Source organism: Zonotrichia albicollis, chromosome W (genome assembly GCF_047830755.1).
Source record: "Zonotrichia albicollis isolate bZonAlb1 chromosome W, bZonAlb1.hap1, whole genome shotgun sequence".
NCBI lineage: Eukaryota > Metazoa > Chordata > Aves > Passeriformes > Passerellidae > Zonotrichia > Zonotrichia albicollis.
The window spans coordinates 21614458-21634058 of record NC_133859.1 but is presented as its reverse complement, the minus strand read 5'-3'; the positions used below and the strand labels follow the sequence as shown (position 1 = coordinate 21634058).

Sequence of the window (19601 nt, the reverse complement as noted above, 5' to 3'; positions counted from 1 at the left end):
ACTCTGTTGCCAGAGGAATGGAGAAAAACACACTGGCAATGTCAATAGTGGCATACCACTTCACTGCCTTGGACTCCAGCTCATACTGGAGCTCCAACATGTCCGGCACAGCAGTGCTCAATGGTGGAGTCACTTCATTCAAGGCATGATAGTCCACAGTAAATCTCCATTCTCCAAATTTGTGTACAGACCAAATGGGACTGTTCAAGGGTGAGTAGGCCTTGCTGACCACCCCTTGGCTCTCCAGATCACAGATCATCTTGTGGATGGGAATCACAGCATCTTGAGTTGTCCAGTACTGCTGGCGATGCACTGTCGACGTGGCAATTGGTATTTGTCGCTCTTCCCCCTTCAGAAGATCTACTGCAGATGGGTTCTCTGATAGTCCAGGCAAGGTGTTCAATGGTTTAACGCCCTCTGTCTCCACAGCAGCTATCCCAAATGCCCACCTGAGTCCCTCTGGGTCTTTGAAATACCCACTTAGAAGGAAGTCTATGCCCAAAATGCACAGGGCCTCTGGGCCAGTCACAACGGAATGTTTCTTCCACTCATTTTCAGTCAGGCTCACCTCAGCTTCCACCAGGGTCAAAGTATCCTATTGCAAAAACATCCTATTGCAGCATTTTAATATTATGAAGAACTCTTTCAATTTAACTATGATCTTTTAGTAATTTATTAAGAGGTGGATAGCATTGCTACTGCATCAAATTAATGGGTCTAGTGAAGGAACAACAACTAAAATGAACACAACCAAATCCAGTATTTAGCCACTATTTTGCAATCCGAGAACCTGAAAGAAACACCCAAGAAAGGTAGTGCATGGACATCTTGTGATCTACCCTCTCCGCACCACAGCTAAATCCTCACTGATTTAGCATATGAGAAGACAACATCCACAGATCAGATAGTTCTTGTTCTCTGAACAGAGAGAGGCTACTGAGTATAAAGGAAAACCAGAAATCAGAGACTGAATTTTACTTACTGTAGTTAAAGGGGTTGGTGTAGGTATAGGAAGCAACCCTGCACCGGGCATCAGACTTGTCATAGTAGGAGCAGGTGCCAATAGAGAAAGGGCTTTGGCTTCATCTGGGATTTTACCTGAAGAAGCAAAGAAAAGCGTTACACAGAGTTGGAACACTACACAGATGTTACTCTTTCTATGATTTTACAATTACCCTTGCATTTAAAAAAGTCATAAATAAGAATGAATCTATTTACCAGATCCTTACAAAGAGATATGGACTTAAGTATTTCCTTTTACCCTGCGTCTACTAGGAAAAACAAAAGTGAGCAGAACTTTAAAGACTAGCAATGTCATTAATGGATTATTATTTTAAAAACTGAATAATGTACACAATTATTTAACACTTGGAGCTATGGGTCACCTGTACTGGAAACTTAATGTTCATGAACCAAACGATATCAAGCATGGACGCTTTCCCGGGGCGGTGTTTTCACGGTGATCGAAAGCTGTTTTACACATGACAACCGTTCGTGTTGGCTGCATCACTAATAGCACACAGAACATCAGATACAGAAAAGAAGAACATTTTTTTAACGTTTAATCCCCAGAAATGGCAAATAACCAAATCAGTTAGAAAAAGAAAGAAACAAAGTATGTGTTAACTGAAATTCATGAGCTTTTTCACCCTCTGGAGTTACCTACTTTTGATGTACAAATAAATATAAATAAAAAAACCCCTACTGTGACTCCACACAAGACATACTACAAATGAAGTTGGGAGTGGAGGGAGGGCTGAAAAATTCATATTTGTACTGTCTTACATTCTAGGTCATCTCAGTTTATCTAAATATTTGATAAATTAGCTTTAAATTTACTGAAATTAAAGATAATCATCAGCTAAGCAAGCTATATTTACCTATATTTCCTACTATTTCAACCATATTATATTTTCCCTGTCACGCAAAAAGTTTAAGCAATGTCTAATCTGAACTAAACACAGGTTTCATTGAAAGTTAGTTACAATTAGACTGCTAAAGAAATAATAAAAATCTTCAAAAATCAAAAGATGCAATAATTACAAATGCAATAAACACATGTTTTAAATTTGAAATGCAAAGGCGTTTAAACTGGTACAAATATTAAACACTCAACTGAAAAAATAAAGAAAAGAAGTGCTAATTACATTAGTTATCTATGATTTATTCAAAATTACTGGAGTAACTGTATATATGCTACCCATTTGAGCCCTGTGATATTACTCCATGCACTTTAATAATGTAAATGCTTTTATTTAAAAATTGTTTTACAAGTCAAGGTATATACAAATACTGTGGCAGTGACTTTTACTGCTTTGGTTCAAACTTTATGTGTTTTAACTATAAAGCCCTTAACTTCAGAATTTTAAAATTATTATAAATATTGTTCTCAAAACCCAAATTATTATCTTATTTTCAAAACACTGTGCAATTTTAGCTATATTTGTGAAAATTAACCCCACAGGAATCATACTACTTAAAAAAAATAAAAAGACAAAAGTTGCAAACCTGTTCTACAGATCTGCAGCAAGGACTTGGTTAGAGTTGGAGATACAAAGGACAAAACAAATATAAATGAAAATTAATTTATATATAGCATGAGTGGATTAGAAAAGATAGAATAACAGTACTCTTCTTTTTTCTCACACCTTCTATTTAGCGTTATTTAAATTTTGAGGCATCTTGCTCCTTGACATGTAACAAACCACTTTATTTTGCTATCTAAAGGAGAAAATTAGGAAAATTATTAACAAATAAGAATTAACTGTGTTATTATGTCTTCCAGGGCTTTTATAAAAACATGCATAAATCTGAGTCATCATCACAATGTTGAGCACTCCTAACAGGTCTCATTTTGAACTCAGGCATGCAATGAGAGGTGTACTTGATTTGCCAGACTGCTCATGAGAATCAGGTACCTTGCCTCACATCCTGCCTACTATGTAGCTAACTAACAGGCTTCCAAATATACAGTTCCAACAACTGTGTGTGCAAATTAGGCATACAGTTATATACCAGTTCTTCTGAACAACAAAATACTTAAGCATTTTCAAATGATTGCTGAGCCAGCATCTTGCAATTAACTGGATACTCATAGAGGTTTCTACAGGATCAACAGACATGGCTCAAGTAAATTTAATGGCTCCTAAAGTGGTACATCTGAATTGTAATTTAGATCCTTGGTCAATAATATACATAAGCATATACCTAATTTTAAGTATGCACTTACATACAGCCAATTCAATACACACTTAACCAGATAAACTTAAGAGATGCTTAAGACATTTAGCCCTTTTAGATAGGAAATGAGTTATGCATATGCATATAACTAAACTGACAGGGAGTCAAGTTCAGAAATGTACTTAAATACAATTCTAAACTTTAAGTATATGGTTCACCTTGCTGAAATAATTGCAATTATTCATTATTCATTTGCTCAAACATTGCTTAAGGAATCAATTGAACAATTTCAGTTAAATAAACTATTATAGTTTAAAAAAATGAATTACATACACATATAAACTGTAAAGTTAGCAGCATTTTTTCCAGAATACTTTGGTCCCTCAACAGCATAATGTTTAATGTTAAATACAAAATCTAGTTGATGAGGTGCATGCCACAAAGATATATTTATTTTATTCAAGAATGAAGAAAGGTCTACCGCTACAGACAGAACCCTGAAAATTTCTTTGTATTTTCAGATACTGTCTTTTTGAAAAGATACCCCTTTCGAAGTTTTAAGTTTTTAAGATCAGGTTAAACTTTTAAACAATTCTATAGAAAATAAACTGTTGAGGGCAAAAAAAAAAAAACCCAAAACCAAAACCCTGAAATATCCTGGAAATTTATTTCCCTGGTTTTTAGACAGTTTTGAAAAACAAATTAATATGCAAGGCCAAATAACCTCAGAAGTTACAGCCTCCATTCATTTATTTTTAAAAGGGATACAAGCCCACAAAAATACAACAAAATATGTCAGTAATGACATAACAAATTAGGACACTTTCATTTAAGAATAACTGTTTTGGTTTTTAAACTCATGATATTTAAAAGCTGAATGGAAATGAGGCAAATATATTTATTTTTTAATAAGGGAAACAAGCAAAAGAAATTTGCCACATCCGTACCGCATCCTTAGAAATATTTATTTGAATGCATGAGTGTTTAGTAAATTAGATTCTATGATCATTTATTTCTTTATTTATTTTTCACTTTGCAAAGGAATTTGAAAGCAAATGTAGAATTAGCTCTGTATTACCTAGAGATACCTTATGCTTCTTCAGAAATGTAGCTTTCCTAAGTGCTTAAAAGCCCTAGTCAATCTCGTCTGTACCAAAATCCATTTTGTTAAATGCTAAACAGAAATACCTGTGTTAAGCAGGTACTAACCACAGTATTTTTATCACTGTCCATGTGCTCAGAAATTAATTTCTTACTCTTTATACTGAAATTACATGGTTAATCCTCCCATCACCCCAAAACAGCTTTAAAAATAACTAAAGTACATTTCTTTTTTAAATACTTTATTTTTACATTTACTTGAAAGAATTTTAAAGTAATTGGGGTTTTTTTTACTATTTTAAATCAATGGAAAATGCACACTTACAAATAAAATAATTTCCGTGTGATTCACTTCATGATTCTTATTGGATTTAGCAGCAGAGATTAAAGACATTACAACTACTTGTAATTACCTCAACTGGCACAGCTAAATCCAACAGAGATCACAAAGCTCTTCCCAGCTACAGTTCTCAGCTTGGTGCATTATGAGAATCAAGCCAATTGGTCCCAATGCAGCTGGCTGGGAAGAGTAATGCTTGAGGACTAGACACATTACCTTGTCCAGCACTTCTGTTTTAGGGCTTCTGTTTCACAAGAACAAACATCATTTAGGGATAAGAACTTTCTCAATCACTCCAGCATGAACTGCCAGGGCTTCTGAGATTGTGAGATGATAATTTGATTTTAACCTCTTCTTGAAATAATGACCACTGGAGCATGCAAAAGTGCAATACACACATACTCACACAAAAAACTTTTCAATCTTCCCATGAATAAGAGTGTTAAAAGACAATGTGCCTCACAACACATTCCAAAAAAAAAAATCTCAGGCTGCATTTGTACTTATGAGGGGTAAACAGTTTTTTCTAAAAATTACAAAAACAAAAGAATGAAATCTTACTGCCACTGACCTCACTGGAGCAAGGTTTCATCAGAAGCAAACAAATATTTCATGACATTCAATACTCATGAAAGCCCAATATCAGAAATAATTAAACTCTTCTAATTAGATATAAATAGAAACCCTTCTTTTAAACAGATCATGCAGCCTAAAAGTACTCTGCTGAGAAAAGGAAAAATAGCAGAGAAAAAGAATGATTTTACTTTGTAAAGTAATTTCTCCAGAAAGTTTTAATTTTTCTTTCAAAATAAGCTCACAAAGCATAACATATGAAAGAATGCATCTTAAAACTGATATAGTTTTCACTATTCCAGTCTGACACAATGGGTTCATCTGTTGAATTGAGATGCTTAAATGTATTCCAAACAAAACTTATCCATAGCTCACAGCATAAAACTTAAACATATCCTAAATTCTCTGTATACCATCCACAAGTAGCTTCAAGTCAACTTCAAAATGAAACACTATGAACCCTTTACAAAGCATAATTTTTTTCAGAGCTGAATTACCAGTTGACAAGTACAAGGGTAAGGGATTTAACAGAACAAAACAAAAAGGAAAAAAAATTAAAAAGTGAAAATAAAAGAAACAAAGGAAGGAAAGCAAAATAAAATGAAAACAGAGACAGGGCGTCCATCTTCAGCAGGCCAGACTTCAATCTCATTTCCCCCATGAAGATTTCACTTGGCGGCAGGTTTAGTGGAATGGCAAACAATGCCTAACTCAGGCAAGTGCAACAGGTCTGCCTTGGCCAGTCTAGTCATCTAATAATGCACAAATATCACACAGAAAAAACATACAAAACCAAATTAATAGTCAAAATCCATCTACTAGACAATGTGGACATAAAATTTAGAATTATTAGGGTGGTATCTTTGTTTATCTTTCAAAATTTGTGTTCTCAAACTGTAATGTTTAAAGAAAAACCTAATGATACACACAAAAGAAAGTTATATTTTGAAAACTTGATAATGTTAATTAATTTACAATTATATTTTTGTTAAATTGCTTATTAAATGTCACAAAATGAACAGTTTCATTGTGTAGTGGTTCCTTCCTCATATTCTTAATTAACCACTGTCTAAATACACTACAAATTTCAGATCTTATTCTGTTTTCTAAAATCAAGTTTTCAGAGTTTCATTTTACCCCTTCTATTATGTTTAATTCAGCACATAAAACATTTTATTGCTGGCACTGTTGGCTACTGATATAATTTAACCTTTTAGTAGAATATAGCCATTGTTATTTTTAAAGCCCATTGTACACTCCACTGATTCCGTTAACAATTATACATAGTGAATAAAAAATGTTGCACTATGGTCTCAGAAAGTTAAACCTATATAAATTCACATCTTTGCAAATTAAAATTAGTTATTCTATTAGAAAGTTACATGAAAACAGCATTCTGACTTGAAAATAGAAATTGAATTCACAACCCAATCACTTGTTCACCTAATTATATATAAATCTCTGTGGGGTCCAGAATGGTCTGAAACAGTGACAGTTTTTCTGTAACACATTTTCTGAGAAATACCTAATAAGTCAGCTACAAACAGGGTTGGAACAAGATTTCTCAGAACTTTGATTTTATTCTCCTTCCCCTCATTGTCTGCCATAAAGAGACACAGGAAAACATAGCTCTACCTGCCTGTTGTCATATCACATCATGCAGTGATCTCAAGAAAAATACCAGGAAGTGTTGTTCATCCATTAGGTAGCAATCTTTCCTCTCTGGCAGTACTGAACCAGTGTCAAGATTCTGAAGAATTTGCAGTCAATTACTTAAGGGCAATTTTTCAATAAGGATGCTGTTCTGATACATTTTGCCTACCCAAAGCCTTTACAAAGCTTTAAGTGGATACAGCAATATCCTCTTTGTGGTTTAAGAACGAGTTCCAAAAATAAAACCCAAAAGTCCCCCAAACAAACCATAAAAGCAACTAAAAATCTAGGCTTCACAAAGACTTGTCAATATGTCCATGTTAACAAGGCTACAAGAATAGACAGTGTACTGTAGGTCATCTAAGAGTCTATGAAATTTTTAAGACTTGTCAGAGTTTGCTAGGAAAACCCCAGACCATCACTGCAGCAGCACTAATCTCATACTATCTAGATCATGATGTGGCAAACATGCCAAAATATGGCACTCTGGGACCACAGTTAAACTCCAAAAAGTCAACAGTATTTTTTCAATCAAAACCTGACTACTGAAGTTATAAAAGTCCTGTTAATAGCAGATATTTCTGAACTTGCTGCAGTTTATGGATCAATCTTTCTAAATATTTTTGTTCGTGGCAAAACAGCTATCATGTGAAGTTATCTGTACTCCATCAACTGGAATACTCCACTCCAAAGAGGCAATCCAGATCCAAATGAGCAAATGCTCAATTCCCACAATTATCACAATGAAGGAAAGGAGGCTCTGCCTAACTCTGGTGATCTGCCTACAGTAAGTAGGACCATGCTTCATAGAACTGCATTTAAATCTGGGATAGTATACTAACAATCAGAACTACCTTGTATTCAACACATGTAAAAGCAGGACCTCAAAGCTAGTTAAAGAAACACTTGTAAATTTAGTATTCACTTTATTTTACTGAGTTAGAAAAATATTTTACACTAGAAGCATTCTGTACAGTTGATTGCATTTTTAAAGATATCTAAAAGAAGAGTACCAGTATGCATAAGAAAGCCTTTTTATTGCACACAAAGTGATATTTTTCCACAGGAACAAGAAAGAAAATTTGAAACTTTTTTTTTATTAAATTAGAAAGTAAATATTTATATTCAAACAGCAATTACCATCACAAATGCAAAATACATAAGATTAGATTAATCTAAAATAGTCAAATGCATATATAACATCTACAAGACAAAATTGGAATTTGGTCTAAAAAACTGAAAAATAATTACTATTAAAAAAAAACCCAAAACCAAAACACCACACCAAGGGCAACACATTAAGATCCAAACTGCCATGTTATCACAGTGCCAGGAAACTGCTTTATCTTTGCAGTGCTCCATTGACTTCAGAGAGAACTTTGTGTGGGAATAAGCTTGCCAATACAAACTATAATGAAGTGTATTAGTTTACCTTATTTTCCCACAAAATATGTAATAACTGTGGAAAATTGAACTATCCTAATTTAAATCAACTATTTTTTTTCTAATGCTGGATTTCAGTTTAATCTAGATAATTTGGTTTCTTCATTTGATTTTCAATTTTGTTTCAAGGCTTTTTTTTACAGAAAAAAAATCAAATAACAGAGCACTGCCTCTTTAGATAGAAAGCTTAAAACAGTTAGCAGACAGGACAAAGACCAACATTACAGAAGAATGTCTAAAATACCAACCTTCTGCACAGGGCACAACTATCAAAGCTCTGTCAATAAAAACCGTGTTAGTTAAATGCTGGGCCACACCAACACTTGATGCTTCACGAAACTTAATATAACATACTTTGGAGGAAAAAGTAAGAGGTGTGTTGCTGCAAGATAAAAGGAAAAAAAAACAACAATTAGCCATATTAAATAAATGTATGCATATATTTTCAGCTATTATTTCTTAATTTAAAAAAAGTTAGATTTCCTGGAAAAGTTACCCAAAAGACAAGTGTAGAAATTTACTAATTTGCCTACTTAAAAAATTACTAATATTTACAACATGTACAAATTTACTAATTTGCCTTGTCACTTAAAAACTCATAATATAGCCCCTCCTTCTTTTTAATGGAAAGTTACAGAAGCCAAAAGCCCAAATTAACAAGGCTGATTTTCTTTACAAATCTTGCTAAACAAAATTACACTGTTATTGTAAATAGCATATTTACAGGACACTTTTGTCGAGTAAATAATGTATAGTTTATCTTTTATCCTCCAGATAAAACTTGTTTAAAAACATCAGTGTCCAACGGAGGGCCAAGAGGATGGTGAAGGGCCTTGAGGGGAAGCCATCTAAGGAGCAGCTGAAATCACTTGGTCTGTTCAGCCTGAAGAAGACTGAGAGGGATCTCATCACAGTCCACAACTTCCTTGTGAGGAGGAGGAGCAGACATTGCTCTCTCCTCTGTGTGACCAGTGACAGGACCCAAGGGAACATCATGAAGCTGTGTCAGGGGAGGTTTAGGTTAGATATTAGGAAAAGGTTCTTCACCCAGAGGGTGGTTTAGCAATGGAACAGGGTCCCCAGGGAGTTGGTCACAGCCCCAAGCCTGACTGAGTTCAAGAAGCATTTGAACAATACTCCCAGGTACATGGTGTGATTCTTGGGATGGTGCTGTGCAGAGCTGGGGGTTGGACTTTGATGAATCTTGTGGGTCCCTTTCAACTCAGGGTATTCCATAATTCTAAGACAATAAGCTCAGTCATTTTTAGTGTATCGTTTGGATATTATCCCATATTAACTGATATTCTTTCTTAGGCCTTCACAAAAGAAATTTTGTTAAATCATATTAAGATAAAAACGCATTCTTGAGAATTCTTAGAATTGTTACATCTTAGTTCACTAATGTAACAAATATCCTTTTTATCATCTTATCTTAGTTTGACCTGGTGTGGTACAGGATAACACTGGAGGGAGTAGGAAGAATTCACTATTAGACTAGAATAAAGAAGGAAATGAAAAATACGTATGTTGGGTAACTTGCTTTTCCATTAAAAAGTACACCAACAGACTGACCAGAAAGCAAAATATGCAAATTTTGTAATCTTGATCAAAAACAAAGTTTGCTTTAAAAGATATATTCCCTGGTCAAGATTTACACTCTACACAATTAGTTTATTTCTTCATATGAAGTAAGTTCAGGTAAAACCTTCAAAGATAGAACACAAAAGGTTATTGCTGAAACATCAGCAAGTTCCATTTTAAAAAAAGCATCTATCTTCTACAAAAGTAGTAAATCATGGAAAATACACTACCTGAACTGTTTAATCTTGACCCTCTCAACTATAACACTTATCAGCTTTCAGAAGTACCAGGAGTTGAAGTTTAGTCCAATCCATCTTGTAGTCCCTCAAATTCCAAGCAGGTACTCCCAAAGTTTTTGGATGGAATTAATTAAGCTTTAGTATTTAAATAAAAGCTCACAAGTTTTGGGCACATTATTTCATCATATTAATTGCATAAATGAACCCAGAACTTAATCTGAGGCAGGCAGATTGGTATGTTTCTGGTTACCAGAAAGGTAACATCTAGATAAAATATCTAGAGAGCTGGTCAACTTCAGAATGGCAGTCAGAAACATTTATGATGGAAAATTCTGTGAAAACAGAAACATTGAGGGAGAAAAATAAGCAGAGAGGGGGAGAAACATAAATATGAAAGTCAACCTTATGCAATTTATAAAAACATTGCAAGATTACTACATTTCTTCTATCCATTTGTCTGTAGTGGACAATGTTTTCCCAGTTTCAAGTTTTCATAATCAGGAAAGAAATAAATGTATAAAAATGGCTTTTAAGCCATCTGTAAAGTTTCAATTCAGGACACTTTCCATCAGAGCTGACAAAGAGCTATGACTACCTCAGTACTCAGCAGAAATGTTTGCATGCAACTTGTAATGTTACATATTCTGAAGAGCCAGACTTTGCTCATTGCAAAGATTTGTTTTTTTAATGGCCACAGGATTCTTTGTTTGTTTTGGGTTGGGGGGACAGAGGCCTGTGTGGGTAAGTTTGAGGAGGAGGGTCTTTTGGGTTTTTTCTTGTTGTTTGGGGTTTGTTTGTTAATTAATACATATGCCAGTGTTACAACCCAAATGATTGAAGCCTCCATTGAAGATTCTCTGGTTCAAACTTCTAACATCACTTAGCTTTTTTTCTTTATTGTTTTCATTGGTAACTCAAAAACATAATTCTATTCCAGGCAGTTACAGCCTACATAAATAAACCTTATAAATCCCAAAAACTACAGAGCCAGTTATGACAAGTGTAATTTCTATATTTCCCTCTCTGTATTTCCTGGATTTCAATCACAAAAGCTATCTGAGAAGTAGGTTAAAAATATTAACATAAGAATATTACTGCAAAAAGCCTCTAAAAAAAAGCCTTGCTACAAAGTGTTTTCTGAAAGTTAAGCTAATCATGAGATTCACTGGAGAAGTAATGAAAAGGAAAAATTCGCTGATAAGGAGACCACTTCTGCTGAAAACACATCAATGCTGCATCTACATCAAAGGATATGATTAAGATCCAAAAGTTCTGAAATTCTAAAAAGTTTCACAGTGACTGAGTGTCCTAGGGTGACATTATGATGCTTGTATCCCCATTCATGTGTTCTGTTTATGCTGGATATTATGTTCTGTGCCTTCAAGACTGGCTCTAAAGAGTGAAAGTTTTGTTTTGGTTTTGTTATCAGCCTGCTCCTCCATGGCTGGCGGCACACAGAGACAGGGCAGTACATAGTGCGGCTTTTGCTTTTTGCTTGACTTTTCACTTTGCTCTTGCTTTGCTCCTGCTTTGCTCTTGCTTTTTGCTTCTGCTCATTAGCTAGTTTAGCTAAGCAGTCCAAATTTCTTCCTGGACTGTTTCTCCTTTCCCTTTTTTTGGACCTACTCGAACCTGCTCCAGACTGGGACCTGAGAAACACTGAGAGTTTGCACCTTGTGGCTGCAGCAGCTACCCCAGTGCCGGAGGGACTGAGAACAGAGCGACCACCCCCAAGAGAGACTTTCTGAATTTGCCATCTTTTTTCAGAGCGGTGGAAGAGTGGTATCATCTGGTATTGTTCATTTTGTGTGCTGGGGGATGCTGTGCCTGTTAAACAAACAGGTTCTTTCCACTTCTCTCCAAGGAATCCTTCCTGAACCGGTTGGGGTGAGGGGCCGTGTGGTTTTGCTTTCTGGAGAGGCCCCCTTTTGGAGGTTTTCTCCCAAATTTGTCTTAAACCAGGGACACTGAGTCCTCTTTTTTTGCAAAGTGGGCCTCCTAAACTTCCCCAGTAGGCTTTGTAAGAAGTCTTTCTTAAAGCAGAAAAGTCCTATTCTGTTTTAATCCCTTTTTTTTTTTTTTGGCCAATCCTTTTTAAGGCTGAATTGAGGTAGTCTCATAGCCTTCTTCCTACAGTTACAAAGCATCGTTGCAAAAAAGCAAGTCCTACATTTCTGATTTAAGGTTACTATAATCCAGTTTCTTTAAAAATGCAAGAAAACTCAAAAAGGAAATAAAGATATAAATAGCATTCAGATGTTTCTACCATTTTTCTTTTCCTTTGTAGGGAGACAGCAACATCCATCCCCCAACAGAACAAAAACCAACCAAAAACTTAAGAATTACCTATTCAGAAATCTACAGTGAAAAATCAAATAAAAGGCTATAAAATATCTCTCTAAGCGTCCAAATTTTCTCAGGCTGATGATGGTGGAGAAGACAACAGAAACTTATAACCTGTCAAAATAAGATGTTCTGGAATAATGGTGCAGATCACATTTAAATAAAGCTCTGTGTATTTTATCTCAAAGGCCTTATCTATACTGCAGCCACTGCTGGATATAACAATAACTAAGAAACACTTGTGTGTATTAACTTCCAAGACAACTCCAGAACACCCATAAGCAAACAGTATTATAGCAAGGCTTTCAATACCTGATGCAGACATTTTGTGCCTCCCTGCTTTCGAACAATTCATTCTGCTAAAGTTCAATTTCCATAAAGCTTTTCAATACTTAACTAATCAAAAATCCTCTTACAGCCACATTTGAAGGTGTATCACTACAAATATAATTTTAAAGGCTTCTCTGAAACACAGATTTCAACTGGGTGACGAACCTAACGCAAAAGCATGGTTTTGCAAATGGCAAACTGAGGAGCACCTGTTAAACAATGACAGCAATTCTCCATTCTCAGCATGAGAATCTACCCAAATCAAGACCATACACAGATATTCAAAATGTCAGGAGTTTTTCCTCAGACTTTGATGACAAAATATCACTGAAGATGACAGAAGCCCCACTAAAGCCACCCTCTTCTACACACAAGTGGCAAATCCACACCAAGGCCCTGATGTAGTAACAACTTGTAGGAGATAAATTCTCTTACCAAGGCTGTGACTGTAATATTATCTTATGTTCTTGTTAACTGCTTATCTTCTTGTTAACTGCTTCTCCCTGTCTAACAACAATTTTCCAAATAATTTTCATATACATCTTTAACTTTTCTTTATGATATTAAAGTCTTTATCGTAAAAAAAAAAAAACAGATCTCATTTGGTAAAATTAGAAACCTGCAATTCAGTCCTCCTATTTTCCTCAAGATGTAAGCAAAATGGAAAAATATTATATGTACAAGTAAATAAAAAAGTCAACAACATAAAAGTCCTATTTTCTGAAAGGATTTTACAAGCATCCCTTACTTTCAATTCTGAGCAGTTAGAAAAAGGAAAAAAAAAAACTCAAATTCTCTGAACATACTTCTTCTCAAGGCTAAAGCTCTGTTTATGGGACAGGGATGAAGAGGTGATCAAAATGCTTTGCAATAGTAATGAAATGGAATAAAAGAGGTCTTTGAGCACTGAAAGATACTTACAACAGTCTATAAGAGAGGTCTTATGAGGAAATGGTTAAAAATCTCATGAAGTCAAAGTTTCTTGGGCAAGTTTGACACCAATTTTAAAGCAATACAGCAGACAATTGTAACAAGATAAAATATAAACTCAGCTAGTCTCTTTGAGATTTGATAATCAAATACAAATTACTTAAGAGTAAAATGAGTGGATTTAAAAAAAAAAGAACCTCTTCCCACCTCCACATAACTTGTTTACTGATGTTATTCATCAAATAGGTGCTTTCAATTTTAGATTAAAATTTCAATGGAAAGTCTTCCAGAGAGCAGAACAGTATATAGTTGTACAGTCAAGTCAAATTTAAACTTTCTTGTAAGAAAACAGGTAAATACAAACAGCCACCAGTAACAAGCATTATGACCTACTGAAATATGACACACGTTCATAGCTTTTCAATAAAAAGAAATATTGTTTTCAGTGTCCATGAAGTCTCACTGACAAGTTGCTAAAATCATAATGATGACCATATGGAAACCTCTTCAGTACCAAGGGTTTCCTATGCCCGCAATCCTGAATCTGAAAGCAGCTCATTCACAGTTCACACAGACCTCTTCAGAAAATAACAATAATAATAAAACAGCATTTACTGGCAACTGCCTAAAGTGCAAAAACCTCTCATACACAAGAGACACTTCCTCACAGAGAACTAGGCTTTCAGGAAAATGACAGATATTAAATCCATCCTTCTTAATGGGATGTCTGCTTAACAATGACTGAAGAAACTGAAGGGCTTTGATTAATGAAGATAAAACATGAAGTGACAAACTACCAAAGAGCATAGTGTGATTTAGTTCAACATTCATAAAAGTCATCCCAATCATTTCAGTATAAAAAAATATAGGACCTTGTCAGAAACTGTTACTTTAAAACCCCAGTCTTAAGATATTAATTGCCTGGAAAAGTCACTGGGTTCAGGAAGCTCACTAGAAATACTGAAGAGTCATCTTAAAGAACCTGCCTTTTATTTAATGCATTAAAAAACTGAGGTTGGTTCTCTCTCTTCTTCTCCACATTGTGCATCCTTACAAGAACTTTAAGTGAACTAATCCAACATTAATACTTTCTCTTTAAAGTAATTATATTTAACAATTGAGACTTTCTGATAGTTTTTTAAAGAAATTCTCTGTTGCACCCTATAAAACCAAGGGGTATGTTAATGACAGTGATGTCTTTGATGGGTTGCTTGTCAATAGAATCGCTTTGTTTGGGTATGGAGGCCACAGACCTAGGGGGAGGTTATGATAATGGACAAGAAGAATGCAGAATTTACAGACCAAAAGGACATTTGCCCAAGATAAGTAGAAACTAACAAAGCCAACTAATCAACTGTGCTGAAAGCAGGTCCAACTGGGTAAAAGGTAATTCCATCAGGGGGAGATCATGACCACCAAACAACCCCCAATTCAAATGAAAGAGCCCTGAGAAGGCGCAGTAGCTAATAATGATTTACAAAATACTTTATGCAATTAGCCCTTTTATGAGTAACCAATAGTATAGTAAACATTGAATATGTAGTAGATAGGTGGAATAGATTAGATTAACATTGTATAAATGATGATCAAGTTCTCTGCTCTGTGTGCTAGCTTTTTGGATTTACCACTCAGCAACGACCTTTGTGCAAATATGAACTAACAACATACCTTGTCACTGTGTGTGAGATTGTCTTACTGCACACCAGGTGACGAATCCCACTTTTAGAGACAAATAACAGAATGGAAAAATGTAGAAAATTGCTGAAAAGTAACTTCTCTCTCATGATGCTAGTTCATAGCACAGCCCTATACTTAGTTCTACAATCATTGAAGAGCCTATAGGTACATGATATGTCATCCTCATTCCCTAGTAAGTAATAAATCTTTTTTTTTTCATTCAAGTCAGCAGTAGGGTGCTGCACAACTAAACTACAGTGGAACAGTGTTATCAAAGGAGTTTCCTATAAAGTTGAAATGATCACCTGATCAAATTCACCACTTCCATAAATCTCTTGGATTGCTCTGACAGAGCAAAATATCAGAGAATCAGGAAGAAAAAGATAATCTAAAGTTAAATATGTAATACTGCATCTTTCAAGAATGGGGAAAAATATTTCAAAAATAAATTCAATTACCAAGATCAATACTTCAAAATGGTTCATGTCCTTGACCAAGTTAATTGACAAATACCAGAATGAGATCTATTTCCTTTCAAACAAAAAAAAAATTAATAACAACACTACTGAGTATTTAATATTTTATGTATTAGACTTCAACAGATTAAGGGAAAAAGTAGAAGGCTGACAAACATGACTGATTTTGAAGAGGTGAAGAAAAATTTATACTTTTATTTGGAAAGATCATAATGCTGAATTAGAAAAAGGAGAGTTTATATGATTTATCAAGTGTATATACACATGTACATATACATATAATGTCTACATATTCTGTTTAATGTTGAGCATCAACAGAACTACAAGTTCATATCTATTAGAAAGAAACATGCCCAGAAAAGGCAATGGGATTACAAATATTGCAGTAAATCTTTAAACTTGAACGTCCTCTTTTTAATAAGCAAAATTGTGCATACAGAAGAGAACACAACTTCATTGTACTCTGCAAACTCATGCCTGACAAAGGAAAAATATTTTGTGTGTATGCTGAATATTTGCAATATAGAATAAGAGAGAAAAGAGGCTACAATTGTACACAATGCAATGTACAACTTTGTTTCACCATATTGTTTACCTGACAATGTGTGCTTGCAGCCCAGAAAGCCAACTGTATCCTGGGCTGCATCAAAAGGAGCATGACCAGCAGGTCGAGGGAGGTGATTCTCCCCCTCTACTCTGCTCTTGTGAGATCCCACCTGGAGCACTGCATCCAGCTCTGGGGTCTCCAGCACAGGAAGGACATAGGCCTGTTGGAGAGTCCAGAGGAGGACCATGAAGGTGATCAGAGGGCTGGAACACCTCTCCTATGAAGACAGGCTGAGAGAGCTGGGGCTGTTAAGCCTGGAGAAAAGAAGACATTGTGGAGACCTTATAGCGACCTTTCAGTACCTAAAGAGGGCCTACAAGAAGGCTGGATGTTTTACAAGAGCATATAGTGAGAGAACAAGGGGGAATAGGTTCAAACTGAAAAAGTGTATGTTTAGATTAGATATTAGGGAAACATTCTTTACTGTGAGGATGGTGAGGCACTGAAACAGGTTGCCCAGATAAGTTGTGGATGACCCATCCCTGGAAGTGTTCAAGGCCAAATTCAATGTGACCCTGAGCAACCTGGTCTAGCACAAGGTGTCCCTGCCCGTGGCAGGGGGGTTGGAACTAGATGATCTCTAAGGTCCTTTTCAATCCAAGCCATTCTATGATTCTATTCTCTGATAAGTGTATTAAGTGTATTGTGGAACAAGTCCAAAATAAAACCCTAGGAAACTGTGCAAAAATCACTATAAATCTATTAAAGTGTTTAAAACTTAGGTAAAGCTGTTTTATCTTGACATGAATGGATGCCTACTATATGTACTTTATATATGTTAAATCACATTTAGGTTTTCTGAATATTCCTCATCCAAATCTAGCTATGTATAATCTAGTAACACATTAAAATGGACAAATACCATCTTCTTTTGCTAGTATTTTTTATAATTAAACTTTATTCCTGTCTTCTTTGTATTAAAATTGAAGTCTGGATGTGAATGGCTCCCCCTGCCCCTTTCTGATATTCCTATTTAATTTTCTTATATATATATTGTTTGAAAGGGCCAGTCTGCCATTCACTTCCTAATATAACAGATGTGTTAAGAAAAAAAATATTTATTTTCCTCTTCTGTTCCATCTGCTTTGAAGAAACATTGAGGTTTGCAAAATAACAATATTATCTCTCATTTGAGCAGATCCCTTGCATGCAGTTGATACGAGGACAGCTACAATTTAGAGAAACGTGTAAGGTCCGTTACTAATTTTCACTTACTGCAAACGTCCTATCGGAGATATTTCTAAGCACAGGCCAGATACCGTTCCTCTGTTAACAGCTATGCTGACTTCTGTTCGAGTGACCCCTTTCTCGCGGAAGAAAACAGCCGTTCGAACAAAAAGAGCTTGGTCTTGCCGGCCGCGCCACTCGGGCGATGCGTGCCGGCGAGACCAGGTAGCCAGGCCGAGGTCAGGCCTGGGGCGCTCCCGCCCGTCCTCCCCCTCTCCTCCTCCCCTTGGGATGAATCCGAGCGAAGAGAAAGGTGGGACACAAAAAACAGGTTTTCAGGAAAACGGGGGAAACGAGACCTGCACCTAGGAAGCGCTTTGGGGCAGCCTACGAGCACGCGTCTTGTCAGACTGACTCAGTGCCGACAGCTGCAACCAGGTGACCGCGGCTCCAACTGCCACCACAAGAACAAAACTCGCCGTGTTTCTACAGGCCGCTCCAGAGATACCGCGACTGCTCCCCTCCTCCGGACCGAGGTAACCATCTTAGGTCCAGGCATATAGCCCCTTTCCCCTAACGTTCCTGCCCCATACAAAGGGGTGGCAGACACACACCCACGTGCGGGAGACTGATGCCCACACTCGAGATGGCACATAGGACCTTCTGCCTCTTCCTTTCCCTCCGTCCTCTAGACCCCTCTAAGCCTCTTCCTCATCCTAAATCTCTACTGTTCTGAGAGCCGACGCAGACCCTGCTTACTCCGGTGGATAGAGGCGCAGCTCCTCGATATCTCCCAGGAAGCTGAAGAGAGTCCGCATCTGCTCACTGGTCACAGCCGAGGAGAGGTTCGTGATCTGGATGACAGACGTGGGGGCCAAGGGAAAGCCTAGCGGCACCCCGATCCCTCCACTGCTCATCATGGCGGAGCCTGCACGACTGCTCCGCTCGCGACAGTGCCACACACTCGGAGAGGCGGGCCGGACGACAGAGAAAGCGCGTGGCGCCTGCCAGAGCGTCCTAGCATGCGGGCGCTCTAGCGGCGGACTCGACTGCTCCCTGGAGGTGCTTCTGGGCGGACAGCTGTTCTTCCCGTGCTAGCTGGGGCTCACGGTAGAGCGGGCGCCCTCGCTCCGCGCCGACGGGACTCCGAGTTCCCCTGCAAGAAGGGAGGGGGAAAAAAGCCTCACTTCCCTCCGGTTTCCCAAAGGGCTACCCAGGCCGCCACTACCAGGACGTGACCCGTGTCTCCCTCCTCCCCCAGCCTTCTTTCACACGCACTACCCGCCCCAGGCTGCCACTGGATCATAGATCTTGCGATGAGGAGGTTGCATAGCGGAGGAAGCAAGCACAACGGCTCGGACGCCGCACGCAGAATGGTTAAATAGTTCCATCATAAGTGGGGAAGGCGCAGCTGCGAGCGCCTGACTAGTTCTTGCACGAACAGGGCCTGAGTACCTTGTTAATTGGTTTCCTTGTCCTTTAGCAAAGCAAAAGGCTTATTATTTTAAAACTGGAATACCAAAGAATCTAGGTACCAAACCTCACCTTTAATAGGTCATGTTTAGCTCTATTAATTGATTTGGCATGAAATTCACTGAATGGTCTGCCAGCAAATTAAAACATGCCCACAGGAAATGGAAGGAGAAATAGATTCCCCATTTAAATGCTCTTTTGGAAGCCAAGTTCAATAAGCAGTGTAATAAGTAACAATATATTTGTTCATTAATAGCTAGATGATGATTTAAATTAAAAAACAATAGCTAAATAGCTTTTGTAGAATATCTATAGGGCTGTATGGGAAACTTTTAAGAAGTGCTTGAGTTACAAACCCCCCCCCCCCGGTAACCAGATACAGCCACATCTGGTAATAATTACTAACCTTGTAGAATTGCTTGCTCTGCAAAAATTCTTCCCCATAGATATAGGATACTTTCTGAAACACATATGGTAACAATTATTAA

The 19601-nt window shown here is 36.9% G+C and overlaps 1 protein-coding gene across 8 annotated transcripts in view; it reads right to left on the bottom strand.

Moving 5' to 3' along the window:
• Positions 1-18977, bottom strand: part of LOC141726939 (uncharacterized) — a 102248-nt gene extending 83271 nt beyond the window's left edge. For 3 of the 8 annotated variants that reach the window (XM_074532052.1, XM_074532055.1, XM_074532054.1), the window contains exons 1-3: positions 18400-18973; positions 8539-8672; positions 983-1098 (exon numbers count right to left, since the gene is read on the bottom strand). In XM_074532052.1, coding sequence (XP_074388153.1) covers positions 983-1098; positions 8539-8672; positions 18400-18560 — 411 coding nt within the window. In that variant the 5' untranslated portion in view covers positions 18561-18973. Of the gene's footprint in view, positions 1-982; positions 1099-8538; positions 8673-18399 lie in introns of all 8 variants that reach the window. The other 5 variants (XM_074532048.1, XM_074532051.1, XM_074532049.1 and 2 more) reach the window with 4 other exon arrangements.
• Positions 18978-19601: the final 624 nt, after the last annotated feature.